The sequence below is a fragment of the Ahaetulla prasina genome, chromosome 1 (genome assembly GCF_028640845.1).
Source record: "Ahaetulla prasina isolate Xishuangbanna chromosome 1, ASM2864084v1, whole genome shotgun sequence".
NCBI classification, from domain to species: Eukaryota; Metazoa; Chordata; class Lepidosauria; order Squamata; family Colubridae; genus Ahaetulla; species Ahaetulla prasina.
This window is the reverse complement of record NC_080539.1, coordinates 190,535,339-190,549,306: the sequence shown is the minus strand read 5'-3', so window position 1 is coordinate 190,549,306 and position 13,968 is coordinate 190,535,339. Positions and strand designations below refer to the sequence as shown.

The 13,968-nt window shown below is 39.4% G+C and overlaps 1 protein-coding gene across 7 annotated transcripts in view; it reads left to right on the top strand.

Moving 5' to 3' along the window:
* The window catches only part of UBE2F (ubiquitin conjugating enzyme E2 F (putative)), a 195,252-nt gene that overhangs the window by 30,137 nt on the left and 151,147 nt on the right, over positions 1-13,968 (top strand). For all 7 annotated transcript variants that reach the window (XM_058185880.1, XM_058185862.1, XM_058185899.1 and 4 more), the window contains exon 5: positions 5,163-5,230. In XM_058185880.1, coding sequence (XP_058041863.1) covers positions 5,163-5,230 — 68 coding nt within the window. The remainder of the gene's footprint in view (positions 1-5,162; positions 5,231-13,968) is intronic.

The window sequence follows — 13,968 nt, the reverse complement described above, 5'->3', positions numbered from 1 at the left end:
ATTTAGACTTATACACCATTTTATAGTGCTTTACAGCTCTCTCTAAGCAGTTTACAGCATATTGCCCCCAACAATCTGGGTCCACATTTTACTAACCTTGAAAGGATTGAAGGCTGAATCAACCTTGAGCCAGTGAGGATCGAACTGCTGGTAGTCAGCAGAATTAGCCTATAATATTGTATTCTAATCACTGTGCCACCATGGATCTTCCAACCATTTTTCACACAACTATTTCAGCATCCCCATGATCACATGTTCAAAATCTAGATGCTTGTCAAGTAGCTCATATTTATGACAGTTTCAGTATCATGGAGTCATGTGATCACCTTTTGCGACCTTTTGTCAAGCAAAGTCAGTGTGGAAACCAGATTATTCACTTAACTGTGTTACAAATTTAACTGCTGTGATTCACTTAACAACTGTGGCAAGAAAGATTGTAAAATGTGGGAAAGTTCACTTAACTGTCTTGGTTGGCAAAAATGTTGGGTTAATAGTGGTCATAAGTCGAGAACTACTTGTATTACGTTGGAATCAGGTGTGCAGGTAGCCTTGCAGGGAACAATCAGATATACAGTACTACCTCAGAACTTGACTACTTCAAAACTCTTCAAATTTGGTATTCAATGCATTTTGATGCCAGACCCACCTCCGTTTTAGTGAAGGGGGGAAAAGTCACGATATGTCACGTGATGACGTGATGAAATGAGTTTGATAGCCCTGTTCTAAAGCATTAGTATTGCCCTCCTACTTATTATCATCTGCAAATTTGAGGAGTTTACCTTCTATCCCCATATCTAAATCATTGTGAAGATGTTGAAGAATATTGAGTTTAAGATAGGACCTTGAGGTACCCCACTGCATTTGAATCTTAAGTACCGCAATTATTGTTGAATATCTTCCTATTGGATTTTACTCAGAATTCAAGTCTATTGAGTTAATATTGAATTGTACAATCCCTGTAAGATCATGTGCAAATTTGATAAGGATCTCTTCTCTTTCATTTAGGTCATTTATAATTGTTTTGGGCTAATGATTTTTCTTTTGGAGCTCTCCAAAAGAAAGAGACCACATAAAAAGAGTCATTGCTTATATAGTTCTCTCTGAACCCGCTTTTGTCCAAAAGGATACTCAGAAGCATATATAAGCATCAGATAGAAATTCAGAGCAGAATAAAAAGAATTTTAATGGCTATAAGCAGTGTCCAGAGTGGACAGTAGTGACTTTTCCATTTTCTATTTTTTAATTATACATCTCCCATTACTTTGCAATCTCTCCTTCCATCAACATGACTGGATCTTAACAAAGAATTTTCCTTTATGTATCTTCTCTTAGAATTCAAGTGAAAGTTAAGAATGCTCAATAAGTAGATGATCACTGAAGTGATAAATAGACAAGACACGGCTATGACCCTTTAGCCATCACATAACCTAGGCATCCAATGCGATTCCCCTTCCCCCCAAAATAACGCAGAGCCATTTACATCTACTGTTTTAGCTCAATCACTTGTAAATCAGTCAGATTACAATATCGTCCATATTACCCAGCTTGTCACAGCCCATTACCCAGCCCACATTACCCAGCTTGTCCATAAGCATCTTATGACATTGCCAAATGTTTTAAAGAGATAAACGAACTTGATCTATTAAGCTAGTCACTCTGTCATAAAGTAATAAGGCTTCAAACTGTAACTTTCTTTGATAACACAACCCTTGAAGCTTCAAAAATACAGTGTTTTTTTAAATAATTGACTGCTTAGAGCTTTCTATATACAGTGTTTTGTTACTGTACTTCCATCTTATTCCTACATTCCAAATTGAAAGAAATACTCTAACAATATGCTCAATAGTTGCAGAAGCTAACAAAATAAGCAGCTGCTTCTCATCTGACAAAGAATACATTTTAAATTTGGTGATTTTAAACTATTTATTGACTATTGTTATAATAACAGTAATAATTAGAGTAGTAATAGGAATTCACTATTCACATGCCTGTTATCTTTTAATAATGTCCAGTGTCTAATTATAGCAACATTAATGATAGTGTTTATAATAACTACATCTATGTAACTGTGTCTACATTTAAAAAGCAACTCTATATACTTCAAATAGATAAATAATAAACTAGCAGGGATAGTCAACACCCCAGAAGACAAACTCACGATACAAAAAGATCTCGACAAACTTGAAAATGAGCCCTATCTAACAATGAATTTCAGTGTGGAGAAAAGCAAAGTTTTAAATTTAGGCAGGAAAAATCAAAGGTATAAGTACACATTAGGTGAAACCTGGCTCAAAAACAGTAACTGTGAGAGGGACCTTGGAGTCAAAGTGGATGAACATTGAACATGAACCAGCAGCGTGCAGCAGCCGCCAAAAAAAGATAATACAATACTAGGTTGTATAAACAGAAGCATAGAATCAAGATCACATGAAGTATTAGTGCTGCTTTACAAAACCCTACCTAGTAAGACCACACCTGGAATACTGCAACTAATTTTAGTCACCATACTACAAAAAGATGTTGAGACTTTGGAAAAAGTTCAGAGAAGAGCAACTAAGAAGATCAAAGGTCTGAAGACTAAAACATATGAAGAATGGCTGCAGGATTTGAGTTTGGCTAGTCTAAAGAAAAGAAGAATTTGGGGGGATACGATAGCAGTATTCCAGTATTTGAGGGGCTGCCACAAAGAAGAGGGGGTCAAATTATTTTCCAAAGCACCAGCGGACAAGAAACAATGGTTGGAAACTAATCAAAGAGAGAAGCAACCTGGAATTAAGGAGAAGCTTCCTATTAACCAGTGGAACAGCTTGCCTCCAGAAATTGTGGGCACTCCATCACTGGAGGTTTTTAAGAAGAGACTGCATCATCACTTGTCTGACATAATATAGGTTCTCCTGCTTAAGTAGGGGGCTGGACTAGAAGACCTCCAAGGTCCCTTCCAGCTCATTCTATTCTATTCTAAATATAAAACAAGTTATAGTGACTAGTTATTGAAATATCCTGTTTCCCGGAAAATAAGACTTCCCTTGATAATAAGCCCAATTGGGCTCTTGAGTGGATGCATTAAAATAAGCCTCCCCACAAAAATAAGCCCTCCCCGAAAATATTTAAACGCAGAACTGGAAATCAGGTAAGACAGCAAAGGGAGCCCCATCTAGCATCACGTGCCCCAAAATAAGACCTCTCAAAAAATAAGGCCAAACACTTATTTCAGGGTTCAAAAAAATATAAGACAGGGTCTTATTTTCAGGGAAACACGGTAGTAGCTCATAAATTATGAGCTCATTTATCATTGTGTTTTAGTACTGGTGTTGCATAATAAAGCATTATGGTAGTATAGCTCCAAGTGCTTGATGACCTCAGCTTCTTTTCTTTCTGAACCAGTCTGCTTTTAATTATGCAGTTCCCAAAATGATTCACAAGGGATTTGATCTGAAAATGATTGGCCATCACTGCATTGTCATTATTTATGCTCTCCCTAGCATCCCTGGTCCTCCTCTCATTTGGTTTCATAAGGGTTCACCCTGACCATGAGCAGGGTTCTGTTTTCAGCCTTGAACCAATTCCCCACCACTTTCTTGCTAGTTTTAGCAACAAGACACTAGGGATCGCCAAGGAAGACTGCTCAAAATATCTTTAAAAAGAAGGGATTTAAACATGTGACAAAGTATTTACTGAGGCTGATTTGTTTGGCCATGATATTAAAAAGATAATAAAAGTTATGAGTATGTTTAAAGTTAGGAATAAACCTTTAACCTCTTTGTACTTAAGGATATTTCTTCCATAGTTTTTAAAGCATATTCCAATATATTTCTGCCTTATGTAAGATGAAAACATGGAATCCAATATTTCAATATGAATCCAATATTTCACACTGTCAGATCTGCCATCATTCCACTTCAGCTTCACTTTACATTGATGACATCCTGCAATAAAAAGGGGGAGGGAGAAATGGGGAGGAAACACTGAGAAGGGGATGACAACAACAGTGATCCAAGGACATAAGCGTGAGAATGGAATGCAAACACCTACTGAAGAGTCCGGCCGTTGCGACCAACCATTGCGACTTTCCAAAACATCTAATATGAATACTATTGGACACTGACCACATGATCAAGCGGGAGGGGGGATTTAGGAGAGGGGAAAGTCTCAGAGATCTGGCTTTGTAACCACTTGACTATAGTAAAAGCATACCCTTTCTCTACAAATTGAGTCAAGGGTTTTTCTTTCCTAAATGCCTAAACTGGGGCAGGCCTGACTCACACCTAGATTTTCCATTATTTTTTGTGATTTGTAGTGTCCAGCACTATAGGACCATGATATTGTAGTAATACTTATGTACGTTTGCACATAACAAAACTACTATGTTTTGTACCTGGGTCAAATTTTAAACTGGTAAATTATACAGATATGCTGGTAATACATAAGTAAAGTTTTTAAGGCAGAAATAATGTTTTAATTTGTTATTCTTAACATCTTTATTTTATTAAATATTTTGTCCCTCAAAGTTCATCTATTCAAAGTATTTACAACCTCTTTATTAATTTCCCTTTTAATTCCTTGCAATTTCCTGGAAACTGAAATGTACTATAGAAAATCTTACATTCACTATTTTGTACCTTTTATGACCCCAAAATAATTGATTTTTAATATGTCTCTCATATTAGACATGTTTTTTTTTTGTTTTTTTTTTTGTTTACATTTATACCCCGCCCTTCTCCGAAGACTCAGGGCGGCTTACAGTGTATAAGGCAATGTGAGACATGTCTAACATTTTCTAAACTCAGACAAGCTATCCTAGTTGCATAATCAAATTGAAGCTATATTGTATACAATAACTGCAGTTATTTTAGCTAGGCACTTCCAATTTTAATGTTATTGTATTGTTTCCTGTATTTCTTCCATAGGCCTAACAATAATATACATTTTTATATAGATATAGATATAGATAGATATAGATATAGATTTAGATATTATTCTGTGAGCTTCCCTAACCTTCATAGTCCATTATGATGTTCTACTTTGATAAAACAAAGCAGGTGTTTTCAATTTTTGTTGGCTAAACTTAACCCATGCTAGTTATCAAAATTAGAATTATTTCTGTTTATGAAATGCAAACTTATATTTCTATAGAATCTCATATAGTTTGTTTCTCTTAACAGATGAAGGCTATTATCGAAATGGAACATTTCAGTTTGAAATAGAGGTTCCTGATGCCTATAATATGGTTGTAAGTAATTAAGATTGTTTAATTTCTGCATGATTATTGATTTCAAAAAGGTAGTACTTCATTACTACATCTCAAATATATGCTCCATCACTGAAGGTTTTCAAGAAAAGATTGGATAGTTTTGTGTGGTGCTAGGTCTCCTGCCTTGGGCAAGGAGTTGAACTAGGAGATCTCCAAGGTTCCTTCTAGCCCTATAATTCTATGTTTCTATGTGACTCAGAGAGTTCATAGGAATGAGAAAGGTACTTAATATTAACATAAAGGAAGTTTTTCTGATGTATGTTCCAATCATTTTAAATGTCCTCAGTTTGTTTAATTGCTTTCTGCCATAGAAAATAAAATTTATAAAAGAAAAATCATGTTCTTAGACAAATTTCAGTGCATAGAGTGCTTTTTTAAATCAAATCTTGTAAGATTTCAATATAATTTTCTAACTATCAAGATAAAACTGCTTGGTGTTAAATGTGCATGTATTCTTTAAAGAGAATTCTATTACAAAATGTTCATAATAACATTTTATGTATCTGTATTATACGGAAATAGAATTCCCACTACATTATGATGAACTTGTCAATCAAAAGGTCGGCAGTTCAGTGGTTCAAATCCCTTGTACCGCGTAATGGGGTGAGCTCCCATTACTTGTCCCAGCTTCTGCCAACCTAGCAGTTCGAAAACACGTAAAAAATGCAAGTAGAAAAATAGGAACCACCTTTGGTGGGAAGGTAACAGAGTTTGTGCACTTTTGGCTTTTAGTCATGCCGGCCACATGACCATGGAGACGTCTACAGACAGCGCTGGCTCTTCAGCTTTGAAACAGAGATGAGCACTGCCCCCTAGAGTTGGGAATGACTAGCACATATGTGCGAGTTGAACCTTTACCTTTACTGTAGCATCACTATTTTTTAAACAGAAAAACAGTATTTCCATTTTTTTCACCAGTTTTTAATTATAAAGTCAGAGAACAGAAAATTAATATGTAAAAATACCTTAAAATAGAATGTGATTATAACAGCTAAGACGGATTTTGAGAGACTTGGATCCTTACACTAATTTTAGGGGAGGAAAGATAGTGCTGTTTCAGTGAGTTTGTCGCATATTTTAATTTTGCTTTTCTATGTTGTCATTTGTTTAATGCAAATTCTTTAAATGAGTTTATGTGAAACATGCAAAGACTAATTGGGTAAATATGCTTGAAATTGCAAACCTCTATTGAAATGTCACAATAAACATATTGTAACCAAATTTACACATCAGTCTTTTCTCATGTAAACTAGATTGAAAACTAGAAGGTGTAATAATTGATACCATAGAAGAAGATGGCTTACAAGATGGCTAAAAAACAAGAACATTCATGTAGTGAAACATTAACTAGGATTATTCATAGCTCAAGCCAACAATGAGAAATAAGTCACTGAAATGTAAGTGTGACTCATTTGAAGCCATATATGTTCTAGGATCTTTTAAAAAACGGTCCTTTTATCCAGGGGTCTCCAATCTTTTGGACCTCAGGGACCACCAAACTCATAATTTTAAATCCTGTGGACTATTGGGGTGGGTGGAGGCTCAGCCTCCTTTAGGGCCTACCTGTCTGCTTCTGTGAGGCCTTCAGGTGGGAGGCCTGAGAGAAAGTGCCTGGTCCAGGCACACAGCCTGGAAACCTCTTTTATACTCCTTCTCTCAAGAAGCTTGGTGAATTTGAGTGAAGGAAAACGAAGACAGGCAGACTGATGGTGGCTTGCTGACATTGGTGGAAAAGTCGGTCCCATATTCCAGAGCTGTGGTAGTCACAGGACTGGCCCTTCGGTCATCCCAGAGCAGCTCCTCCACCTGGGTACATTGGGCTGCCAGGGAGCAGGTAGCTTCCCTGCAGGCCGGTGCACCCAGGTGGAGGAGCTGCTCTGGGATGACCGAAGTGCCAGTCCTGTGACTCTGGAATATGGGACTGGCCATGGTGGACCTGGAAATCTCTGCTATGGGGGTGGCACGTGCAATGTGCAACTTTGCAGATGGTGCAACATGTAAAAAGGAGCGCAGCCCTTGTTGGTTGGAACAAGATAATGGTGCTGTTACAGAAGGGGGACGGTCCAATTAGGCCGAAGTGGCAGTGGTGATGGCTGGAAGGTGTGGGAGCAAAGTGCTACTTGCATTTGCATGGCATCAGCATTCTGCCTTCATATATATGCACCAGCTGGTGGCACCAAGTCAGCCCTTGTCTCCTGCCACTTGGGGCTCAGAGTGGTAAACCGCATCCAGGAAGCACTACAGCTTTTTTCCATTTTATCATTTCTTCCCTACATTACAGTACACTGTTCATAATTTCCTATTTTAAATTTAATCAGCATCAACCTAGAATCTTAACTGGTGTACCATTATTATTTTTTGCACAATATAATCAAGGCAGTGCAGCAAAGAAAGCAAAGTTAACAAATCTTAGTTTCCCCGCTTTATGCTAAATTTCTTTTAAGAATTTCTACTCATTCCTATTTTAAATGTATAGGCATATTCATGTCTGGGATTTATCCACCAATCCAATACAAAGAGAAGTCTTTAAAGCCCAGTGTTTCTAAATCTTTGTTTTTAAATCACACTGGCAAAAAAAGCAAATGGAGGATTTGGGAAAGTAATGGTTGAGGGGGGAAAAAATGAGAAAAATGGAGATGTACGGAAAGGGACGGCTGGTGTAAATAATAATAATTATGGGGCTTTGTGGGGTCTTCCTGATGGGGGATGGCTTGAAGTAGATGAAGGGCTTGGCTTGGCATACGAGAGCTGGCACTGGGCTTGACCTGCTGGCTGGAGGGGAACTGCTGCAGGGGACTGATGAGGAGGCGCTTGGGGCTTGGAGCCCTTGGGGCTTGAAGCAGTAAACCATGTTCAGGAAGCACTACAGCAGAGAGAAGCAGTTGGAGTCAGCACTGGCTTTGCTGTCCATTGCAGATGCTAGATCAGTCCCCTGCAAACTCTTGTCTCTCGAGAAGCCCCGCCAAAATTTCCTGTGTTGCTTCAACGAGCGCTCCTTGAGAGACGAGAGGTTGCATGGGGCCGACCTAGTGTCTGCAATGGACAGCAAAGCCAGGGATGACTCTGGCTGCTTCTCTCTGCTAACAGGCGGCGAAGCTAACTGCCTGAAGGACCCCAACCTGTCTCTGGGAGTCAAAGCGCTGAAGCGCAAGTGGCGCAGAAAACCATGGCTGGGCTTGAGAGAAATGCAACGATTTCTCTGCGGACCACCAGAATTTTCTTGCAGACCACCAGTGATCCGTGGATCACCGGTTGGTGACCACTGCTTTTATCCATAACTCTTGAAATACATTTTCCACCTTGGAATACGACATCCTAGAACAAGTAGACAAGCCGAATCTTGAATTATTTCACTATATTGTTCCCAGATTAACTTAATGAGCAGAGTGATTGGGTCTCAATGGAGCTTCTGAACGCCTAAACTTTGACCAATATGTCTTTTAAAAATTATAACAATATTCTTTTCTGTACCTCTGTACTGTTCTGCTTTTGTTGGCTTCATTCTTTCACAATTTTTCACAAATGCCCCCTAACTTAATAGGCTGTTAGTCTTGGAGCAGAATACTATCAACTTCAAATATAGCAAGACTTTCTTTTGATCTCCAACTGATCAGTTTAGCAACAGCTACTGAAGGGTCCCAAAGATCACACAGGAAGCTTGTTGGCAGGTCTTTATATCCTGGCTTCAATCCACAGGTAATCTGGTTGATGCTGTACCAGTAAACAAAGGGAATGTTGTTCCTGACCATCTACACAAAGCTTAACCAGGTCAGAAGACAAATGTGATCCAAAAGGCTGTATTTTAATCCTTCCTTACATAGGCTGGGAGCTATATGCTTCAGGATGCAAACAGAGGTAATAGACAGGAACACCAAGGAGATATCCCCATCACTTCCAGACAACAAAAGAACAAGTTGCCCAGCCAAAAATAGCTTCTACATTCCCAAATTACGATTTCCAATGAAGAGGACTCATTTCAAGCAGGAATTCTTGAGTCAAGTTTTTCTAAGTGTTCCTCAGAAACACAATCTTCTTCAAAAAAGAGAAGATTAAGGTAAAGATTTCCAGAAAGAAACTTAAAATAGAGCGCCACTTGATTCTTAATGGTTCAGAAACTTACAGTATATTCTGAGAGTTTGCAAGGAAGAGAAACAGAAGCTTCTGATGACAAGAAATTCCATTTCCAGCTCAGGGAGGTAGCAAGACATTTCTGTTGGCTGATTCACAGCAGCCAAGCAAAATTCTGTACCACTTTCATCTGGGTTAAAGCAGTCTTTCAAAAAATATTGTCTAAATCCTTGCTCTCCCAATTCTGGATACCTGTGCACAATCCTCAAAGAGGCAAGTCCAGTCAGATGCAAAGAGCAGATAAACTAACAATTTCTAATCTCTTCCAGTAATATAGTGGAAGAAAAATGCCTGGGCTGTCTTCGAACCTGAGCTGCCAGCTTCTAGTGTTGCTCTTGCCTTCTTAAGAACTTCAGGTGTTAAATTTAGTTTGGGCAGAATTGGATTGATAGCAACCGTGTTTCCCCAAAAATGTGACCTATCCCGAAAACAAGCCCTAGCCTGATTTTCATGCCTGTGCCTAATAAAAGCTCTACTCCAAAATAAGACCCAATTAGACCCTGCCCACTGTCTGGCTGTACAAGGTGGGGGGAGGCACAGGTGTAAAAATCAAGCTAGGGCGGGAGTGGTGGGTGAAGGTGCCCCATGCACCCCACACCCAATTACCTTGTCATGCTGGTGAGGCCACTTGCATCAGAATGCCACAAGGCTTGTCTTGCTAGTGGAGCCGCTTTCAACAGAACACTGTGAGGTTGATTGCACCAATGGAGGTACTCATGGCAGAACGCTGCAAAGCCTGTCTCGCTGCTGGAGCCTCTTGCACGCGTAACAGCACAACACACCACACCACACAGCATCCAACTATGAGCAGCTCCACTGGTGAAACGAGCTTCACAGCGTTCTGCCATGAGTGGCTCTACCAGCATGACAAGCCTCGCAGCTCCTTCCAACTTCGTCAGATCTTTTTTTTCTTTCATGAGATATTGGAAGGTTTGAACTTTTTATTTACCGTAGTCTCACAGACTACTTTTGTTGCCCTGCATGCAGCAGAGAACGGATATGGAAAGCAGAAGGGATATGGCTGCCTTGGGGTGGGGTGAGGGTTTGGCATGGGTGGCCTGGCTGAAGGGCCCTCAGATAATCTAGTGCAGGGTGCATGGGGCAGCTCTGCATCCCCTGCCTTTTGTCCTCCACCCTCTCACCTCCGCCTTGCATTGTTCTTCACAGCGTGCAGCCTCTCACAGTAATGAGAATTGCAATTCTGGGAGATTGTGGGAAGCCCGTGTTTACGGTAGAAGCAATGCACAACCTGTCTCTTTCAAGCGATCAAATCTGTGTGTGTGTGTGAGAGAGAGAGAGAGAGAGACAGACAGAGAAAGAGAGAGAGAGAGAAATGGCAGAGGGGAACTGGGTAAGAGACCGAGCCTCCTACACCCAGAAGCAATTTGCAGCCTCTCACAGTAACGAGGATTGCAATTCTGGAAGATTGTGGGAAGTGCGTGGTTATGGTAGAAGCAATGCGCAGCCTGTCCCTTTCTTTTTTTTTTTTTATTAATTTTTTTATTACTTTTTTATAACGTTACAAACAAAAAAGAAAATACATTTATTCCACCCTTGTGCTATACATAAAAAAAAAAAAAGGAAGATTTAGGTCTTCGGATATGTCCTCATAATTGTCAAAATCCACGTTTTCAAGGTACAGGTACCGAGGCGTCCAATTTTCCAAGCGCGTAGTCCACAAATGGTTTCCAAATTTTCCAGAAGATATCTTCTTTATACACACCGCTTTTAATTTTAATACCACATGTCGTTTTATCATTTAGAGCTAATTTCCACATTTCAGAATTCTACTCTTCTATTCTAAAAATCACATCTAATTTCCAATATCTAACTATTATAATTCTAATCAATTCTTTTTCATATTTTGTTAATTCTATTTCCTTAATTACCAACAATAATATAGTTTCCACTCTCAATGTTATTACTTTCCCCATCATTTCAAATATCATTTTCTTCATATCTCCAATAATTTCTTTTTTTCTCAAAATTAAAATCTAAATCCACCATAACTTCTACATAATCAGAATCTTTAAAGATTTCCACATCTACCTTATCCACATTATTCAGCAAATCTTTAGAGAGAAAAATATAATCAATTCTGAAATACCGTATATACTCGAGTATAAGCCGAGTTTTTCAGCACGTTTTTTGTGCTGAAAAACGTCCCCTCGGCTTATACTCGAGTATATACGGCTTATACTCAAGTGTTTTTTTTTCTTCTTTTTTTCACATTATACCGGATGGCGCAAACTTGGCGGGCTTTTGCATTAGCGCGGGGAAGCCCTGCCGGTGCAGTGAGAGGGCGGGGCGGGGGAGCCGCCAGCCTTCTCGGCTGAGGGAGGGAGGCTTTCCCTGACCGGTAGCTGCCTCATTTCCCTCCCTCGGCTTATACTCGAGTCCCCAGTTTACCCCAGTTTTTTGGGGTAAAATTGGGGACCTCGGCTTATACTCGGATCGGCTTATATTCGAGTATATACGGTATGTATTATATATCTTAGAGAAAAAAGTGTATACTCTTTCAATTCTTTTAACCTCTCTCCACACATCCACTACACCGTTTCGAAGCATCCACTTATTTAAAATCCCCATTTTATTTGCTCCTCCACAGCGAGTGGGGTTAATACTATCTATTTTATCTCTGATTAAGTTAAAATCCCCAGCCACAATTACTTTCCCTACACTTTCATTCTCCAAAATTTTTGTTATTTTTTCAAAAAATTCTCTTTGTTTCTCATTCGGTAAATATAAATTAACAAGTGTCACTTTTTCCTCATTAAGATTTCCCACAATTATTACATATCTTCCATCCTCATCCAAAATTACCTAATGTTTTTCGAAATACACCCTATCTGATATCAATGTTACAACTCCTCTGGCTTTTAAAGTTCCAAATGCTTTTTCATATATTTGCATACCTTTTATATACATTCTGTTTGAGTCTTCAGATTTCTGATGGGTTCCCTGTACCCTTCACATTCCATAACATTATTTTTATGACTCTTTAAACTGTAAATTTTTCAATCCTATCCCCACCTCTTCCTTTCTATACCCAAATCCCAACATTGAACTCCTAACAGACATTTAACATAAAAAAAACAATTAAAAAAAACAAAAAAAAAGACAAAAAGACAAAAAGACAAAACAAACAATAAAAAACAAACAATCTTCTTCCCCCACATCCTCATCGGATCCGCCTCTATAAAGAGAATGGGGGAGAGGGGACGTGCCAATGTCCGGGTCACTTCTTTCGGGCTGTCTATTTAAATTCATCACTCAAGAAAAAAGAAAGTGGTAACTCTCTCCCGCATTCAGCTTCGTATTTTCCAAGACTCCTATCTGCTTCTTCTCCTGCTGTATCCTCACGACTTTTCTTCTGTTCGACCAACACAGGTGAGATTTCTTTCCTCTTTAACCCTTTAGAGTCTTGCCCAATAGCCCCTTTTTCTTCTTCTGGAGTTGATGTTTCCACATGTATTCCACCCATCTTAAGCATTTAATCTTTTATCTCCATTAAATCCTCCTCCTTGATCAGTCCAAGCTCCTGTAAATATAATATTGCATCTATGTCTGGGGTAATTGTGCGCATCTTTCCTTTATAAAAAAATTTCAATTGTTGTGGTGGCCTCCAATTATATTTAATTCCATTATTTCTCAAAACCTTTGTAATTGGTTTAAAAAAAAAATCTCCATGCCCTTTCTTCTCTTGATATATCCGGGAAGACTTGAATAGTCTTCCCTTCAAACTTCAAAGCATCTCCCATCTCTCTCACCTTGGCCATAACTTTCAGCTTATCACTAAGATTTGCAAACCTGACAAGCACATTCCTGTTGGAACCATTTTGCCTTCTATATCCAATTCTAAAAACACTTGCCAGATCTGTTATTGTAAGTGTAATTTGCGTGTCAAGCCTGTCCCTTTCAAGTGATCAACTATCTATGTGTGTGTGCGTGTGTGTGCGTGAGAGAGAGGGAGAGAAAGAAAGAAAGAAAGAAAAACTGCAGAGGGGAGTAACGAGAATTGCAGGTTTCAAATGCTGTTTGAAAGGGTTTCCCATCTGCCATTTCTCTCCCTCTCTCTCTCCCTCCCTCTTTCTCTTTCACGTACACACACATACACGCACATTTGATCACTTGAACTGCCACACACCTTTTGCCCAGAGGGAGAGGAAGTGGGCGAAAGGTGTTTGGTCACCCAATAGATGCCAGCCTGCATTGTCAAGTATTTGGGCTGCTTTGCACCAGCCTACTCAGTGCTGCAGGTGGGGAAAACCGGAAGTGTTGCGGCGATACTGGTTGGGAAATAGCGAAGCTTTGATGAGCTTTGCGAAAACCAAACCAGACAAACCGCTGTTGGGGGGGTCTTCGAACCGGAACTGTCTTGGAGGGATGAGGGAGAAAGAAAGGCGCCTTGGAAGACCAAGAGGAACAGGCAAGTTCTTTGATAGGTTGGAGGCAATTCTTTGACCTGGTGGCGGGGGCAGCGGCTATTGAAATGACCACTACAAGCTGGGGCAACCGGGCTAAGATTTGAGTAGGAGCAGTGATTGAACAGATATTGTTACCAGGTGAGTGATTGGCCAACTCACAGG